Source organism: Triticum dicoccoides, chromosome 2A (assembly GCF_002162155.2).
Source record: "Triticum dicoccoides isolate Atlit2015 ecotype Zavitan chromosome 2A, WEW_v2.0, whole genome shotgun sequence".
In the NCBI taxonomy this organism is placed as follows: domain Eukaryota; kingdom Viridiplantae; phylum Streptophyta; class Magnoliopsida; order Poales; family Poaceae; genus Triticum; species Triticum dicoccoides.
The window spans coordinates 536,807,252-536,819,898 of record NC_041382.1 but is presented as its reverse complement, the minus strand read 5'-3'; the positions used below and the strand labels follow the sequence as shown (position 1 = coordinate 536,819,898).

At 43.7% G+C, this 12,647-nt stretch overlaps 1 protein-coding gene across 1 annotated transcript in view; it reads right to left on the bottom strand.

Moving 5' to 3' along the window:
* The window catches only part of LOC119355233, a 14,765-nt gene extending 2,399 nt beyond the window's left edge, over nucleotides 1–12,366 (bottom strand). Inside the window, exons 1-9 of the mRNA XM_037622019.1 lie at nucleotides 12,192–12,366; nucleotides 11,187–11,339; nucleotides 10,932–11,102; nucleotides 10,640–10,722; nucleotides 10,341–10,539; nucleotides 9,680–9,801; nucleotides 622–688; nucleotides 497–547; nucleotides 273–325 (exon numbers count right to left, since the gene is read on the bottom strand). Coding sequence (XP_037477916.1) covers nucleotides 273–325; nucleotides 497–547; nucleotides 622–688; nucleotides 9,680–9,801; nucleotides 10,341–10,539; nucleotides 10,640–10,722; nucleotides 10,932–11,102; nucleotides 11,187–11,339; nucleotides 12,192–12,272 — 980 coding nt within the window. The 5' untranslated portion in view covers nucleotides 12,273–12,366. The remainder of the gene's footprint in view (nucleotides 1–272; nucleotides 326–496; nucleotides 548–621; nucleotides 689–9,679; nucleotides 9,802–10,340; nucleotides 10,540–10,639; nucleotides 10,723–10,931; nucleotides 11,103–11,186; nucleotides 11,340–12,191) is intronic.
* Nucleotides 12,367–12,647: the final 281 nt, after the last annotated feature.

Genomic DNA, 12,647 nt, shown 5'->3' with positions numbered 1-12,647 from the left:
TGATGGTGATTTTTTAGAACTTTGTGCGTCCAATCAAATTACAATTATATGCACTACTATTTACCAATTAAAAGCATTTTGCCAGCTGTTATTGCTTTAATTAGTTTCAAGCTCTTATTGCACAGTGACACATGCATTGGTAAAAATCTGTTGAAGATAGACAACTATTTGGAGAAACCTTGTGATTTGTTCAGGAAAGAACCACTTGGGAATTGTTTAACATGGAAAATACAGAAAGTAAATTACAAGGAAAGAGTGTTATTGGACCAAACTGATTATCAGTTGTGTTACGGTAGAATTTATAGAAGGTGTCCCAGTGGCTGCTCTGCAATGCGAAGGAAAACCATTATAAGTTGGTAAAATCTGCAACTGTTTTGTGAAATAAACTTGAAGTGCCTCAGAAAGAAAGGCGGATGAGCAGGCATTTCTGGAAGTATCTGATGATGTCAAGAAAATTAATACTGAGTACAAATAAGCAGCTGAGCACCGTAAGTACCTTTATTTCATCTCCTCGGAGGCGCTTCATTTTTAAGTTCTGAGCAGGAATCTGAAAAGCAGGATAAAAATATAAATGTTATTTATATCCAAAATTTGAAAAGGGAATCCAAAACAAAGGCAAACCTTTTTACGTTCTTGTCTGATATTCTTCCGTTTGGGCTGCTTCAAATCCATCAAAAAATCATCAAAACTGAAGGGTGGAACAAAGAGATATCAGTAAATATTGATATATCATAATCACATAATCAGTAGAATGTAAGCTCATAAAATTTCCAAAAGTAGCAAATGAGGGCAATGGCATGATCGTAAATCCCAAGGTAGAATGTTTTGTTGGAAATATGCCCTAGAGGCAATAATAAATTAGTTATTGTTATATTTCCTTGTTCATGATAATCGTTTATTATCCATGCTATAATTGTATTGATAGGAAACTCAGATACATGTGTGGATACATAGACAACACCATGTCCCTAGTAAGCCTCTAGTTGACTAGCTCGTTGATCAATAGATGGTTACGGTTTCCTGACCATGGACATTGGATGTCGTTGATAACGGGATCACATCATTAGGAGAATGATGTGATGGACAAGACCCAATCCTAAGCCTAGCATAGAGATCGTGTAGTTCGTATGCTAAAGCTTTTCTAATATCAAGTATCTTTTCCTTAGACCATGAGATTGTGCAACTCCCGGATACCGTAGGAATGCTTTGGGTGTACCAAACGTCACAACGTAACTGAGTGGCTATAAAGGTGCATTACAGGTATCTCCGAAAGTGTCTGTTGGGTTGGCACGAATCGAGACTGGGATTTGTCACTCCGTGTAAACGGAGAGGTATCTCTGGGCCCACTCGGTAGGACATCATCAGAATGTGCACAATGTGACCAAGGGGTTGATCACGGGATGATGTGTTACGGAACGAGTAAAGAGACTTGCCGGTAACGAGATTGAACAAGGTATCGGGATACCGACGATCGAATCTCAGGCAAGTACAATACCGCTAGACAAAGGGAATTGTATACGGAATCGATTGAGTCCTTGACATCGTGGTTCATCCGATGAGATCATCGTGGAACATGTGGGAGCCAACATGGGTATCCAGATCCCGCTGTTGGTTATTGACCGGAGAACGTCTCGGTCATGTCTACATGTCTCCCGAACCCGTAGGGTCTACACACTTAAGGTTCGATGACGCTAGGGTTATAAAGGAAGTTTGTATGTGGCTACCGAATGTTGTTCAGAGTCCCGGATGAGATCCCGGACGTCACGAGGAGTTCCGAAATGGTCCGGAGGTAAAGATTTATATATGGAAAGTCCTGTTTTGGTCATCGAAAAAGTTTCGGGTTTTATCGGTAACGTACCGGGACCACCGGGAGGGTCCCGGGGGTCCACCAAGTGGGGCCACCAGCCCCGGAGGCTTGCATGGGCTTAGAGTGGAAAGGGACCAGCCCCAGAGTGGGCTGGTGCGCCTCCCACCCTTGCCCAAGGCGCAGCTAGGAGGGGAGAGGGGAAACCCTAGGCGCTGATGGGCCTATAGGCCCACCCTAGGGCGCGCCCCCTCTCTCCCCCTCTTGGCCGCCCCCTCCAAGTCCCATCTAGGGCTGGCCGCACCCCTTGGGGTGGGAAACCCTAAAGGGGGCGCAGCCCCCTTCCCCCCTATATATATACTTGAGGTTTTGGGGCTGCCAAAACATGAGAACTTCTCCCTCTACTGGTGCAGCCCTGCCTCTCCTCCTCCTCCTCTCCCGTGGTGCTTGGCGAAGCCCTGCTGGATTGCCACGCTCCTCCATCACCATCACGCCGTTGTGTTGCTGTTGGATGGAGTCTTCCTCAACCTCTCCCTCTCTCCTTGCTGGATCAAGGCATGGGAGACGTCACCGGGCTGTACGTGTGTTGAACGCGGAGGTGCCGTCCGTTCGGCACTAGGATCTCCGGTGATTTGGATCACGACGAGTACGACTCCTTCAACCCCGTTCTCTTGAACGCTTCCGCTTAGCGATCTACAAGGGTATGTAGATGCACTCTCCTTCCCCTCGTTGCTGGTTTCTCCATAGATAGATCTTGGTGACACGTAGGAAAATTTTGAATTTCTGCTACGTTCCTCAACAGTGGCATCATGAGCTAGGTCTATTGCGTAGATTCTTTGCACGAGTAGAACACAAAGTAGTTGTGGGCGTTGATTTTGTTCAATATGCTTACCGTTACTAGTCCAATCTTGTTTCGACGGTATTGTGGGATGAAGCGGCCCGGACCGACCTTACACGTACTCTTACGTGAGACAGGTTCCACCGACTGACATGCACTTGGTGCATAAGGTGGCTAGCGGGTGCCAGTCTCTCCCACTTTAGTCGGAACGGATTCGATGAAAAGGGTCTTTATGAAGGGTAAATAGCAATTGGCATATCACGTTGTGGTTTTGCGTAGGTAAGAAACGTTCTTGCTAGAAACCCATAGCAGCCACGTAAAACATGCAAACAACATTTAGAGGACGTCTAACTTGTTTTTGCAGGGTATGCTATGTGATGTGATATGGCCAAGAAGAATGTGATGAATGATATGTGATGTATGAGATTGATCATGTTCTTGTAATAGGATTCACGACTTGCATGTCGATGAGTATGACAACCGGCATGAGCCATAGGAGTTGTCTTTTTTTATTGTATGACCTGCGTGTCATTGAATAACGCCATGTAATTACTTTACTTTATTGCTAAACGCGTTAGCCATAGAAGTAGAAGTAGTCGTTGGCGTGACAACTTCATGAAGACACAATGATGGAGATCATGATGATGGAGATCATGGTGTCATGCCGGTGACGATGATGATCATGGAGCCCCGAAGATGGAGATCAATGGAGCCATATGATATTGGCCATATCATGTCACTACTATATAATTGCATGTGATGTTTATTATGTTTATGCATCTTATTTGCTTAGAACGACGGTACTAAATAAGATGATCCCTCATTAAAATTTCAAGAAAGTGTTCCCCCTAACTGTGCACCGTTGCTAAAGTTCGTCGCTTCTAAGCACCACGTGATGATCGGGTGTGATGGATTCTTACGTTCACATACAACGGGTGTAAGACAGATTTACACACGCGAAACACTTAGGGTTAACTTGACGAGCCTAGCATGTACAGACATGGCCTCGGAACACAGAGACCGAAAGGTCGAACATGAGTCGTATAGTAGATACGATCAACATGAAGATGTTCACCGATGATGACTAGTCCGTCTCACGTGATGATCGGACACGGCCTAGTTGACTCGGATCATGTAATCACTTAGATGACCAGAGGGATGTCTATCTGAGTGGGAGTTCATAAGATGAACTTAATTATCCTGAACATAGTCAAAAAGACCTTTTTGCAAATTATGTCGTTAGCTCGCGCTTTAGTTCCACTGTTTAGATATGTTCCTAGAGAAACTATAGTTGAAAGTTGAAAGTAGCGATTATGCGGACAGTAGAAAGCTTATGTCCTTAATGCACCGCTCAGTATGCTGAACCCCAAACGTCGTTTGTGGATGTTGCGAACATCGGACATACATGTCTTGATAACTACGTGATAGTTCAGTTAAACGGTTTAGAGTAGAGGCACCAAAGACGTTTTCGAAACGTCGCGGAACATATGAGATGTTTCGAGGGCTGAAATTGGGATTTCAGGCTCGTGCCCACGTCAAGAGGTATAAGACCTCCGACAATTTTCTTAGCTGCAAACTAAGAGAGAAAAGCTCAATCGTTGAGCTTGTGCTCAGATTGTCTGAGTGCAACAATCACTTGAATTGAGTGGGAGTTGATCTTCCAGATGAGATAGTGATGTTTCTCCAAAGTCATTGCCACCAAGCTGCTAGAGCTTCGTGATGAACTATAACATATCAGGGATAGATATGATGATCCTTGAGGTATTCACGATGTTTGACACCGCGAATGTAGAAATCAAGAAGGAGCATCAATTGTTGATGGTTGGTGAAACCACTAGTTTCAAGAAGGGCAAGGGCAAGAAGGGATACTTCATGGAACAACAAATCAGTTGCTGCTCTAGTGGAGAAACCCAAGGTTGAACCCAAACCCGAGACTGAGCGCTTCTTAATAAGGGGAACAGCCACTGGAGCAGAATTACCCTAGATACTTGGTAGATGAGAAGGCTGGCAAGGTCGATAGAAGTATATTGGATATACATTGTGTTGATGTGTACTTTACTAGTACTCCTAGTAGCACCAGGGTATTAGATACCGGTTCGGTTGCTAAGTGTTAGTAACTCGAAATAAAAGCTACGGAATAAACGGAGACTAGCTAAAGGTGAGCTGACGATATGTGTTGGAAGTATTTCCAATGTTGATATGATCAAGCATCGCACGCTTCCTCTACCATCGAGATTGGTGTTTGCGTTGAGCATAGACATGATTGGATTATGTCTATCGCAATACGGTTATTCATTTAAAGAGAATAATGGTTACTCTGTTTATTTGAATAATACCTTCAATGGTCTTACACCTGAAATGAATGGTTTATTGAATCTCGATCGTAGTAATACACATGTTCATGCCAAAAGATATAAGATAGTAATGATAGTACCACCTACTTGTGGCACTGCCACGTAAGTCATATCGGTATAAAACGCATGAAGAAGCTCCATGTTGATGGATCTTTGGACTCACTCATTTTGAAAGTTTGAGACATGCGAACCATGTCTATTGGTATATATGCATGAAGAAACTCCATGCAAATGGACCGTTTTGACTCACTTGATTTTGAATCACTTGAGACATGCAAATCATACCACATGGGCAAGATGACTGAAAGCCTCGGTTTCAGTAAGATGGAACAAAATAGCAACTTGTTGGAAGTAACACATTTTGATGTGTGCAGTCCAATGAGTGCTGAGGCATGCAGTGAATATCGTTATGTTCTTACTTCACAGATGATTCGAGTAGATGTTGAGAATATTTACTTGATGAAACACAAGTCTGAATTATTGAATGGTTCAAGTAATTTCAGAGTGAAGTAGAAGATCATTGTGACAAGAGGATTAAATGTCTATGATATGATCATAGAGATGAATATCTGAGTTACGAGTTTGGCACACAATTAAGACATTGTGGAGATTATTTCACAACCAATACCGCCTGGAACACCATAGTGTGATGGTGTGTCCGAACATCATAGTTGCACCCTATTGGATATGGTGCGTACCATGATGTCTCTTATCGAATTACCACTATTGTTCATGGGTTAGGCATTAGAGACAACCACATTCACTTTAAATAGGGCACCACGTAATTCCGTTGAGATGACACCGTATGAATTATGGTTTAGAGAAACCTAAGTTGTCGTTTCTTAAAGGTTTGGGGCTGCGACGCTTATGTGAAAAAGTTTCAGGATTGATAAGCTCGAACCCAAAGCGGATAAAATGCATCTTCATAGGACACCCAAAACAGTTGGGTATACCTCCTAATTCAGATCCGAAAGCAATAGGGATTGTTTCTTGAATCGGGTCCTTTCTCGAGGAAAGGTTTGTCTTGAGAATTGAGTGGGAGGATAGTGGAGACTTGATGAGGTTATTGAACCATCACTTCAACCAGTGTGTAGCAGGGCACATGAAGTTGTTCCCGTGGCACCTACACCAATTGAAGTGGAAGCTTATGATATTGATCATGAAGCTTCGGATCAAGTCACTACCGAACCTCGTAGGACGACAAGGACGCATACTGCTTCGGAGTGGTACGATGATCCTGTCTTGAAGGTCATGTTGCTACACAACAATGAACCTACGAGCTATGGAGAAGCAATGGTGGGCCCATGTTCCAACAAATGGTTAGAAGCCATGAAATCCGAGATAGGATCCATGTATCAGAACAAAGCATGGACTTTGGTGGACTTGCCCGATGATCGGCAAGCCATTGAGATAAATGGATCTTTAAGAAGAAGACGGACGTGGATGGTAATGTCACCATCTATAAAGCTCGACTTGTGGCGAAGAGTTTTTCACAAGTTCAAAGAGTTGACTATGATGAGATTTTCTCATCCGTAGCGATGCTTAAGTCCGTCGGAATCATGTTAGCATTAGCTGCATTTATGAAATCTGGCAGACAGATGTCAAAACGAGTTTCCTTACCAGTTTTCGTAAGGAAAGGTTGTATGTGATACATTCAGAAAGGTTTTGTCGATTCTAAGGATGCTAAAAGGTATGCTAGCTCCAGCGATCCATCTAAGGACTGGAGTAAGCATCTCGGAGTTGGAATGTACACTTTGATGAGATGATCAAAAGATTTTGGGTTTATACAAAGTTTATGAGAAACTTGTATTTCCAAAGAAGTGAGTGGGAGCACTATAGAATTTCTGATGAGTATATGTTGTTGACATACTGTTGATCAGAAATGATGTAGAATTTCTGGAAAGCATATAGGGTTATTTGAAAGGTGTTTTTCAATAGAAAACCTGGATTAAGCTACTTCAACATTGAGCATCAAGACCTATGAGGATAGATCAAAAACGCTTAATGGTACTTCCAAATGAGCATATACCTTAACATGATCTTGAAGAGTTCAGCATAAAGGGTTACGTCGATGCAAGCTTTAACACCTATCCGAATGACTCTGAGTAGCAAACCGGATACGTATAGTGGAACAACCATTTGGAATAGCTCCAAGTGGAGAATGGTAGCAGCGTTTACAATATGACCTAGAGATTTGCGAAGTACATACGGATCTGAATGTTGCAGACCCGTTGACTAAAACCTCTCTCACAAGCAGAACATGACCAAACCCCAGAACACATTGAGACTTAATCACATGGTGATGTGAACTAGTTTAGACACTAGTAAACTCTTTGGATGTTGGTCACATGGCGATGTGACCTGTCTGTTTTAATCACATGGCGATGTGAACTAGATTATTGACTCTAGTGCAAGTGGGAGACTGTTGGAAATATGCCCTAGAGGCAATAATAAATTAGTTATTATTATATTTCCTTGTTCATGATAATCGTTTATTATCCATGCTATAATTGTATTGATAGGAAGCTCAGATACATGTGTGGATACATAGACAACACCATGTCCCTAGTAAGCCTCTAGTTGACTAGCTCGTTGATCGTTGATCAATAGATGGTTACGGTTTCCTGACCATGGACATTGGATGTCGTTGATAACGGGATCACATCATTAGGAGAATGATGTGATGGACAAGACCCAATCCTAAGCCTAGCATAGAGATCGTGTAGTTCGTATGCTAAAGCTTTTCTAATATCAAGTATCTTTTCCTTAGACCATGAGATTGTGCAACTCCCGGATACCGTAGGAATGCTTTGGGTGTACCAAACGTCACAACGTAACTGGGTGGCTATAAAGGTGCATTACAGGTATCTCCGAAAGTGTCTGTTGGGTTGGCACGAATCGAGACTGGGATTTGTCACTCCGTGTAAACGGAGAGGTATCTCTGGGCCCACTCGGTAGGACATCATCAGAATGTGCACAATGTGACCAAGGGGTTGATCACGGGATGATGTGTTACGGAACGAGTAAAGAGACTTGCCGGTAACGAGATTGAACAAGGTATCGGGATACCGACGATCGAATCTCAGGCAAGTACAATACCGCTAGACAAAGGGAATTGTATACGGAATCGATTGAGTCCTTGACATCGTGGTTCATCCGATGAGATCATCGTGGAACATGTGGGAGCCAACATGGGTATCCAGATCCCGCTGTTGGTTATTGACCGGAGAACGTCTCGGTCATGTCTACATGTCTCCCGAACCCGTAGGGTCTACACACTTAAGGTTCGATGACGCTAGGGTTATAAAGGAAGTTTGTATGTGGCTACCGAATGTTGTTCAGAGTCCCGGATGAGATCCCGGACGTCACGAGGAGTTCCGAAATGGTCCGGAGGTAAAGATTTATATATGGAAAGTCCTGTTTTGGTCATCGAAAAAGTTTCGGGTTTTATCGGTAACGTACCGGGACCACCGGGAGGGTCCCGGGGGTCCACCAAGTGGGGCCACCAGCCCCGGAGGCTTGCATGGGCTTAGAGTGGAAAGGGACCAGCCCCAGAGTGGGCTGGTGCGCCTCCCACCCTTGCCCAAGGCGCAGCTAGGAGGGGAGAGGGGAAACCCTAGGCGCTGATGGGCCTATAGGCCCACCCTAGGGCGCGCCCCCTCTCTCCCCCTCTTGGCCGCCCCCTCCAAGTCCCATCTAGGGCTGGCCGCACCCCTTGGGGTGGGAAACCCTAAAGGGGGCGCAGCCCCCTTCCCCCCTATATATATACTTGAGGTTTTGGGGCTGCCAAAACATGAGAACTTCTCCCTCTACTGGTGCAGCCCTGCCTCTCCTCCTCCTCCTCTCCCGTGGTGCTTGGCGAAGCCCTGCTGGATTGCCACGCTCCTCCATCACCATCACGCCGTTGTGCTGCTGTTGGATGGAGTCTTCCTCAACCTCTCCCTCTCTCCTTGCTGGATCAAGGCATGGGAGACGTCACCGAGCTGTACGTGTGTTGAACGCGGAGGTGCCGTCCGTTCGGCACTAGGATCTCCGGTGATTTGGATCACGACGAGTACGACTCCTTCAACCCCGTTCTCTTGAACGCTTCCGCTTAGCGATCTACAAGGGTATGTAGATGCACTCTCCTTCCCCTCGTTGCTGGTTTCTCCCTAGATAGATCTTGGTGACACGTAGGAAAATTTTGAATTTCTGCTACGTTCCCCAACATGTTTATACTTTTCACATAGGGACTTGCATTTCTTGCATGTAAGCTCTTATCTACAATTATCTGCCGACGTCAACTATTCCATTGGGATGGTCATGCAGATGTAAAAATCCAAACAGGGGGGAAACAATATCATAACCGCCAAGAAATGTCTGAGAAGATTGTATTACTAGCTTGAACACCACACTTCCCAAATAAACTCCCAGATAAAATGAAAGAAAAGGTATATCAAGTTATCAACAATCTGGGATCTTGATATGTTAACAAGTGTGGAAGGTTGTTGAAAAGAAAATCCTGGAGGTTGCATTATTGTGATGAAAATTGTAGGTGCCCCTTGTTTGTGATGTAATCCTGTTAATATGTCTACCAGGCCGTGCTTATGACTAAATGTGTCCCTGAGTCATAGCCTTATGTGGTCAGAAGAGCACTTTAAACCACTGCAATCCAGAAGTTCTATAAATCTCATGTTAACGTACCATTTGTAATTCCGGTTTGTCCAATGGTATTGCAGCCCAATCCTTTGCAACAATCCACTATCCTTCAACTTGCTAAATTCACCTTCAGATGGAAAAGTTATATGCAGTGATGACACATTCAGCTGAAATGCAGCAGAAAACAAAAGATTGTCAATTCGTCCAGTGGATGGGAGGGTTTCCACCTATTTAAGAGTCACAGAAGCTATCCATGAAATAAAAAAATGTATAGGCAAATTACATGCTATTATAACATTGTATACCCCAAAATCGAAATTAGCAAACACCATGAAGATTCAGCAGGTCTAAAGAGACTCTGACTATAAAACTCTCATTCACTTATCTCTGTTAGACAATTCAATAAAGACAAAGCATCGATTTCGAAACATTAGCTGCAAGAAGACAACAGAGCCTTCCAATTCAGTGAACTAAACCTGGTGGCTTGTTGTATTCATTGGAAATGACAACAAAATTAGAGTAAATGAAAAGACAACTGATTCATAAATTGATGAGTAATGATTCCTATTGAATATCAAAATGTCATATTGCCATTGCCATATGAAGCAAAGCACAACCATACAATAGCATTTTGTAACTTTTGCTACAATTATTCGGCAGCCAAGAGACTGTTAACAATATATTGCTAGAATTCTGACTTCACTACCTTGGTAGCCAAATTCTTCAAAGCTTTTACTAAAGCATCAAAAACTTGATCCCGGTAGGATGTATTCCGAAGTAATATTCTTTGACCAGTTACTGGAGTAAAAGGGACACAAGACTGCAACTTTGGATAGTATTCAAGTCCATAGCTGTGGTAAGCTTCCGCCCATGACTGATCGAATACAAACTCACCCCTAGAATGGCTGCAAATGCACATTGTGGTTGTTCAGCCAATGAACGAGATGAAGGGAGGTGTACAGAAATTAGGGAAACGGTAGTGATATTGTGTTAATGATGTTAAACCTTTTAAGGTAAAGCGGAATAACACCTAAAATATTTTCGTTCTCGTCCCGTGCAACAACATGCAGGGGTAACCACCCTGTTTCCTGAAATGAGTACAGGACATGACAGTTTCAAGGAGGCTCATAACAATTATAAATTGTAGGGCCCATGCTTATCGGGATAGAACAAAAGTTAGAGATATTAGGTATTGAAATTTCTGGGAGTATATTAACACGACTAAATGAACCATGAAATGAGTATAAAGTCTGATAGTGGGTGTACGGAATCAAGAAATGGTGCTTTATATGCTCACCTTCACCGCAGAACCCGATTCCTCTAAGCTTGAGAGAAATGCATGTGTAAGAAAAGGATTAAACTTTTCAGGCTCAACTGAATCAACTGCACATGCATCCCACTCTGCCGGAGGTATGTCCATGATAGAAGAGACAACAGAAATCGATACCTCACGTGGCTTTGTGTCCACCTAAAATCAAGAAATGGTTAAGAAAGCCATGAATCAGGCGCACAAGTCCTGGAAAAAGAGTTGACTCAAGAAAAACAGAAACACCTCTGAGGCTGACCCTGTGAGAGTGTACGATTCAGCAGAAGGGATCAATTCACGAGTCCTCGAATATCTATCTCCCTTGATCCACCCAAAAAGTGCAGTAACTTTTAAGCGTGAAGCCGAGCTTGGGGAGCCCATGTTGGAAGGTGAATACTCCTGCAAATCATTGTGGATGAAATGAATAAGCAAAGGCTTGGGAACAGAATTTGGCACAAAATAAGAAACATCACACTGGACAAGAATTACACAAATTCCAGAATGGATATCATTTGTTGACGGATCGGAGTGTATACTCCCTCCGGTCCTTTTTACTCTGCACATTGGATTTGCCGAAAGTCAAACTTTGCTAAGTTTGACCAAATTTATATTAGAAATTATTAGCATCTATAATATCTAATAAATATAATATGAAAATATATTCCAAGATGAATCTAATGATATTGGTGTTGTTATGTGAATGTCTATAATTTTTTATATAAACTTGGTCAAAATTGGATGAGATTGACTTCGGACAAACCTAATATGCAGAGTAAAAAGGACCGGAGGGAGTACATGATTCATTTCTCTAATGTTTAATAGAACACCGTGTTCATAAGGGTGTAGATACTTAAATCGGAAACAGTCATCATATCAGTATTGGTTTTATGTGTATATATATAATGTGACAGGAACAACTCTCTAACTGCCAGCTTCACCGCGCTTATTATCACACAAACCAAATCCTACTAGCCTCAAGCCTACACGTAATGGTCCTGTCCACTCACTTTAAGTGGAGCCAATCCAAGAGCAACCGATTCCCTAATGTTACTGACTCGACAACGGTAGTCAAACTCTGCTGGACTAGCTGGATCGCTCCAAGAGGATTTGACATTCCACAATGGAAGCACAGAATTCCGCCATCAAAGCGCGGAAATTATTAGGCCGACACACCAAATCAGAAGGCGCAGATACGGGCCTAAACAATTTCGGCCGGCGGGCGCCACGGGAGCGACGGGAGTGGGCACTCACGTGACGGCGGGGACGGCGGCGAGGGGCGGAGGCGAGGACGGTGGGGGACGGGCGCCGCATCGCCACCGCCGGCGAGGCCATCGCTGCCTGCCTCCGACTGCTCGGAGCTCCGTGGAGGCGTGGACAGTTTCGGGGGAGGGAGCGAGCAGTGGGTGTGTCTCACTGACACCTGGGCCCAGTACGCAGGGTTTCTGTATGGCATCGACCGGACGGCGGCCACAGAGCGTGTCGTAAAATCTGTAGCCACGTGGCAAATTCCTGAACAATGAACCGCTGTGCCTCCCGTTTTATCTTCTCTTCGGTTTTTCCCTCTCAATTCCTTTCGTAAAGATTACTTTACAGTCCCTCTAAAGGTGACGTCAATTTAGGACTTTATTTTGCCAGAAAATTACGGAGGCGATGTCACGATATTGGTAGAGTGACAAGGAAAACCAAAAGCAAATACACTGGTTTGCC